The 7,180-nt window shown below is 38.9% G+C and overlaps 1 protein-coding gene across 1 annotated transcript; it reads left to right on the plus strand.

Moving 5' to 3' along the window:
* Nucleotides 1-4,252, plus strand: mansc1 (MANSC domain containing 1). The gene is made up of 5 exons (XM_019271173.2): nt 1-209; nt 673-942; nt 1,021-1,161; nt 1,264-2,318; nt 3,639-4,252. The coding sequence occupies exons 1-5, from the start codon at nt 182-184 to the stop codon at nt 3,657-3,659; spliced, it is 1,515 nt and encodes a 504-aa protein (XP_019126718.1). The 5' UTR covers nt 1-181; the 3' UTR covers nt 3,660-4,252.
* The last annotated feature ends 2,928 nt before the right edge of the window (nt 4,253-7,180 follow it).

Consider the following 7,180-nt stretch of genomic DNA (forward strand, 5'->3'; position numbering starts at 1 on the left):
ATAAGAAGCTCCAGACGTGATCAAGGTGCAGACACACCTGGGTACAAACCTGGCTGATAGTGGGTCTGATAGCAGCAGTTGTAAAGGAGATAAGGTGAACTAATGCCATCGTGTCCCATGCAGGAGACGGGCTAAAGTCCTGCTTCGTGGACTGTGGACCCAAAGATCCGCCGAGCATCTGATGGAGGACTGTTCACGCCGCCAGCCGGGTGAGTTTCTGCTTGATCACACGACTTATTTTAAGTTTTAATCTGAAAGCTGCAGATAAATAAATGAAAGTTCTGACTGACCTCGTTCACGCCGACGGAAATCTAAAAATGGAAACGGCTCCTGAAGGAGCGGCGTCCATTTTTAGATTTCTATTTTTACAGCACAGATTGATTTTTTTTCTAATTTCGTCGTCTTTGTTCTGTTGTTGTCAGCTCAGACAGATCTGGGACTGTCACTGACGACAGTTTGAAGAAAGTTCAGTTGAATGTTTGGAAACTTCTAGAAACTCTTGATGAATCTTCCTCTAGTGTTGGTCTCAGAGGCTCCAACCCGGTCCGGTCCGAGCCCGGTTCTTTTTCCTGGCAGATTCAGAGAGTTGTAACTTCTGTTGAAATCTACAGTGAAGTCGTCTCCACTCGTCTGGTTGGATTCTGGTTCATGATGGTCTGTTTTGTCCTGTAGAACATTTGTGTAGATCTGCAGACATGACTCCTCCATCTTCCGGTCGACCTTCATGGACGCTCGGGCTGCTCGTCGGCGCCATGCTGATCCTGATGACATCACTTCCTGTGTCGGCCGTGGAACCGGAGACGTGTTTCTCCAGACAGCACCAGAACGTCATTGTCAACGTCAGACAGGCGTTAAACAGACCAACGACCGCCATGGACGCTCGGGTGGTCCGGTCAGAGAGAGACTGCGTCCTCGCCTGCTGCTCAGAGGAAGTCAAGCCAGGTGAGGAAATCTGGACTACTTCCTGTTCCATGCAGACATTGGGCTAAGTCTGACTTGAATGTTTTTGTGTTTCTGAAGGTGCCAAGTGCAACATGGCCGTGTTCAACTCCAACAAACACGCCGGCGACGATAACTGCTTCCTGTTCCACTGTCAGACGGAGCAGGACTGTCCGTTAATGAAGGCTCAGGACGGCATCAACACCTACGACATCTACAAAGGTACTCACCTGAGGGTGGGGTCACCTGATCGTACTGACGTAGACCTGCTAATCTGTTAGCTGTTTGCCTCAGTCATCTTTTATCTTTGTCTCTCCTGCACAGGTTTGATTCATCCAACCACCATGAGACCTGTAACCATGACGACCACCACAGGACAAACCACCACAACCACCACACTGGCACCAACCACACAACCCACCACCACTACAACCACCATACAAAGTACACCACCACCAACCACAGTGACCACAACGCCAACCACAACCACGACCACGCAGGCTCCTGCCACCACAACAGCACCTCCACCTATCATCATCATTGCCACGATGCCTCCGGTAACCCCAGCACCTACCACCACCACCACCACCACACCAGCTCTAAGAACAACTGCTTCCACCACCACCAGCAGCACCAGCAGCATGAAAAAGCCAAACAAACCCACCAAAAAGCAAAACAAAACAACCAAGAAAGCAAAGCCTCACCCTGTCAGCACCACCACCAAAACCACCACCACAACCACCGCCAGGCCAACTCAGACCTCCACCACATCACTTCCTGTGGTAATGAGCAAAGAGGCTGCACCAAGAACTACTGACCAACCACAGCCCAACACTGAAACCACCACCACCACTACAACCACCACTAACACACCTACCACTTCCACTACTACTACAACTCCCACCACCACCACCACCACTACAACTACTCCTCCTCCACCAACTACTACCACTACCACCACCACTACAACTCCTCCACCAACTACCACTACCACCACCACTACTACCACTCCAACCACTACTACAACCACCACCACCACCACCACCACCACTACCACTTCTGCCACCTCTACTACTCCTCCTCCTCTTCCCACCACTACAACAACAACAACCACCACCACTGATTCGTTCACCACGAGGACGACTCTGATCATCGTCCCCAAAGATGCTGTCCAGTCCAACCACGCCCTCCAGAACTCGAGTGTCGGGCGGGGGCATGCGGTAGCGGCGCGGGGTGCGTTGAAGAGCGGCGTGGTGGCAGTCATGGTGCTGGGTCTCGTCGTGCTCACGATGGCGCTGGCTATCGGCGGTCGCAAGGCAATGGAGTCTTTCGACAGACGCCATTACACGAGACTGGAGCTCAATGACCTGCACTACGAGGTGTGAGGAAGACTCTTTAAGACGGAAGATCTGAAGGACAATTAGCAAGACTTTAGTTCAGCTAAGATTAACGTTCATCTGGTAACGTTTTAATTTAAAGAGTTAGACAATAATGGAACGTCTAGCTTGAAGAACACTCTATTCTGATTGGCCAGAGTGTGTGCGTTATTCTTCAATAACCACACAGCTCTGGCATCGTGCCCTCAGTTTATTTAAGTTCATATCATTCAGTTTATTACCATAAAATCTGAGTAAACTAGACTTTGATCTTTGGCAAGCAGCTGTGGTATAAGAAGGATTATGCTTATAAAATGTACGGTTATACGAAATAATGCACTGTGTGAAGACCGAGTGGGTAAAATCCTCTTTACTACTTAAACTAAACTTTTTAAACACCTATTGGATTGTTTTTTAAAAGGTGAGAACAGACCTGTTTTTATTGAACCGTTCATTTGTGTGTGCCGATGTGTTGCAGTAATACATGACCTCTGTTTGGGTACTCTAAATTCTTTAATTTGTCATTTATTTTCATCAAATTCTAATGTTAATGTTTCAAGCATATAGCAGCGTAATTCTGTCAACATGACAAACAAAATCAGAAGTTATTGATAAAAATGTTTATAAAAAATATTGCACATTTTTTATAAAATTCTCTTACTTTACGACAACAAAATGTAAAAACAGGTCTGTTTTTCAGTTTTTATCAGGATATCAAACCGTAAATCTGTCCTGATCGCTGGTTTAAGTCTTAAGACATTTCTCAATTTTGACTTTACTTCCTTTTTAATCAAAATCTTAATTTATTTGTTTTGGGCAAAAGTGTTTCTGACAACATGACAAAAAAAAATCACTTTTACGTCATTACAAGATATGTTTTATGTTATTACGACACATTTTCTCATTACTGGATACCAAATTCTTCCATTTTAACAGTTTTAGCACTTTATCTTCTAAAGTTTTCCCGTTATTACAAAATTAATGTTTCTCATTAAAACCCAAGTTTATTTTCCAAACGATAAAAGTTGATTTTTGTGTTAAAAGCTAAAACAATGTAATAAAACAAATTAACGTGTTGATGAGAAAATGTCACAATAACATCAAAGTAGCTTCTTTTTTTGTCATGTTGGCAGCAGTCGGCCTCCGTAAAAGTCTGACTTTAGTTTTGAACTTTCTGACTTGGACCTCTTTAGTTTGAAACCTGAGTTCATGACGTGGTCATCGCCTTCATCGCCTGCTGATTGGTCCGTTTAGTTCTCGTCTTGTTGATCGTGGAGAAAGTTCAAAGAACTAACAGCAATATTTTTATTCCCTGAATCTCAGGAAGCCTCGACGTCGATGTAATGGAGAGAAGTTCTGGACTGTATGAGCGGACTCACATGTACTTTCTCCGCCCTGACGGTGGAGGTTAACCTTTGTGTTTCAGACTACACCTGCATGTCTTTTTACTTCCACGTGCTTCAGACTGCTTCTTCAACCTCGATGTCGGACTCACTCTCACTGTGTTGCTTTTGTATTTTCTCCACATTTCTCTGGTTCCACTCGTGGACAAAGATTCAAACGATGGATGCAATCTCTCACATTTGATGCACTCTCTCTTGTATCTTGTGTTTTTTGATAAATATGATCTGCTTCTTTTTAAATCTTAGATTGTTTTTAATGTAAGAGTTCACTGGCCGCGCACTATTTTCCTATAATAAGTACATTTGTATTGGATGTGTATGGGGGTGGGGTTGGGTGGGGGTCAGTGTGCAGACTGAAGCTGCTGTGGCGTTGTTTGACCTGCAGGTGGCAGCAGCAGCCTGATGAACGTCTCTTGCTTTGGTTTTATGAATTCATGAATCATAGTTTGGTCTTGTTTTGTGAAGTGATGCTTTTGCATAAGTTTGAATTTGATGTTTCGTTCCTGTAAGGATTAAAAAAAATGTGATTTTTGAGCGTTTGTTGTCGTTTTACAGAAGAGATGATGACATCACGAACATTCATGTGTGTCCTGAAACTTTTTATTAGTTTTATAGAACAGAAGATGACGAAGACGCCTGCTGATGGTTTGAACGCTGAAGTTTCCTGATAGAAGTCAACTTTTTATTAAATGAACCTTTTAAAGTGGAAACATGTTTTATTAATAATGAACACTTTTCATCCCTGCACTACGCTCCATTGCACATTTCTATTCAGCGTAAAACATTTTTATTAGGACACACTCATTTTTTAATCTCTCCCCTCCCTGTGTCCAACATTCACTGTTCAAACTTCAGACAACACTTCATACCGATCTTCATCTGTCCATTTCTTTTAGGTGTTTCTTTGCTGCTATTCTGCCAACAAGTCTTCAGTTTCTGACACACAGTTCTTGAAGACACAAAAATAACAAAAATAACTCTTAAATATGTCAAGTATTCTAGTAATTTTGGCCACCTCTGTATATTTACCTTTTTATATGTACATAGTTGGGTGTGCCTGAAGGAGCACACTATATGTTATTGAGTGTGTCTTAAGGAGCACACTATATGTTATTGAGTGTGCCTTAAGGAGCACACTATATGTTATTGAGTGTGCCTGAAGGAGCACACTATATGTTATTGAGTGTGCCTTAAGGAGCACACTATATGTTATTGAGTGTGCCTTAAGGAGCACATATATGTTATTGAGTGTGCCTTAAGGAGCACATATATGTTATTGAGTGTGCCTGAAGGAGCACACTATATGTTATTGAGTGTGCCTTAAGGAGCACACTATATGTTATTGAGTGTGCCTTAAGGAGCACACTCTTTACTATTCCTCTGGCTTATTATTCTTCGTATTCTGTTTTTTTTCGGTTCACTACTCCTCCTGCAGTTTTGGTCGCACATACACAAAAAAGGTGTCGACCGGCTCAGCCTATGCTATGCTGTGACTTTTCTAAGTGTTTTGGCAAACGTTTTGCCGATAAATCGCCAAAAACCATGGCAAAAAAATGAATGGGTGTGTATTGGAAGAGTGTTCCAGAGCTAGAGTGCGTGACATCATAGCTAGAGTGGAGAGGGAGAGAAAAATGTGTTGAAAAATAAATTTGCAAACTGTGCTCGAGGCCTCAAATGTCACTCTGCCGAAACCATTTCTAGCTAGAAATGTAGGAAAATTTGTCGTCTCACTCATATTCGTCTGCTAAAGCTGTCAGCTTTATAGTTCTGGCGGGAGACGCAAAGATGCGGCAGTAACACCGACCCGCTGCAGCATCTACTCCCATGTTAATTGGAGAAGAGAAATTTCCAAAAGCAGCTGTTCTTTCTCAAACTCCTGAGGCCAGAGTCTTTAACGTTTAGCTCTCAGACTTCACACAGAACTGGTCGACAAGATGAGGATGCTGACGGTCATTCGGCTTTTAGATACGCCACACTGTTTGGCGTTTTTGGCCACCTCTTCGAGGGGCTTCATTTAGAGATTTTCTGTGTGTCTCAGGGGAGAGTGTGTGCGCACCTGTGCCTGTTTACTCTGACCTGCAGCTGACCCTGGTTGCTTGGCAACCTCAAGCTGCCTTTGACTGACTGTTGAAGTCTCTGTGTGACAACAACAACTATAAAACTACAGTTTTAATGTCGGCCATTTTATCCTTCTCTCACAGACACACACACACAAGACAAAAGTCTTTCAAAAGAGAGAAGAGTCCCTTCAAAATAAGAGCCCATTAAAAAGGCAATGATGACACAGCTTGTTGTATTAATGCTGAATTTGTTGAGTCAGGCACACTCAACATTTCTTATTCTTCTTTTCTAGTTTTATGTTTATGTCTGTGTTCTGTTCTTTAACTGCACCTATGTCTATATCTGTTTGTTTGGCTAATTACAGTGATGCTGATTGTATAACTCTAATCATAATAATGACAACGACGCAACAACAACAATAATATATAAAGACTGTATAATAATAAAAATAATAATTAAAGACTGTATAATAATAAAAATAATAATAATATATATAAAGACTGTATAATAATAATAATAATAATAATATATAAAGATTGTATAATAATAATAATATATATAAAGACTGTATAATAATAATAATAATAATATAGTGTAGAATAAGTTAATAAGAATAATATCTAGTCAATACAGTAATATATATAAAGAATGGATATGATAAAACATATATATAAATGTAAATATAATAATAATATAATAATATATAAAGATGTATAATAAAATATAGATATAATAGACTGTATAATAATAATATATATATAAAGACTGTATAATAATAATAATAATAATAAAGACTGTATAATAATAATAATATATATAAAGACTGTATAATAATAAGTAATATAAAAGACTGTATAATAATAATATATATATAAAAGACCTGTATAAAATAATATAATAGTAATAATAATATATATAAAGACTGTATAATAAATAATAATAATATAAAGATTAAACAATAATAATAATAATAAGAATATAATAAGATGTAATAATAGATAATAATAATAATAAAGACTGTATAATAATAAAATAATATATAATAAGATAAAGACTGTATAATAATAATAATATATATAAAGACTGTATAATAATAATAATAGTAATAATAATATATAAAACGTATAATAATAATAAGATATATAAAACGTACTATAATACTAATATATATAATATAAAAAGGATGTATAATAATAATAATAAAGTAATTAATAATATATAAGCTGTACAAATATAAATAGATAATAATAATATATAAAGACTGTAATAATAATTAGAGTAATATAATATAACGACTGTATATAATAATAATATATATATAACAACGACTGGTATAATAATACTACTAGGTTACTACATAATCATCTATTAAAGACTGTATAATAATGATACTACTCGTCC

This window comes from Larimichthys crocea, chromosome XX (assembly GCF_000972845.2).
Source record: "Larimichthys crocea isolate SSNF chromosome XX, L_crocea_2.0, whole genome shotgun sequence".
In the NCBI taxonomy this organism is placed as follows: domain Eukaryota; kingdom Metazoa; phylum Chordata; class Actinopteri; family Sciaenidae; genus Larimichthys; species Larimichthys crocea.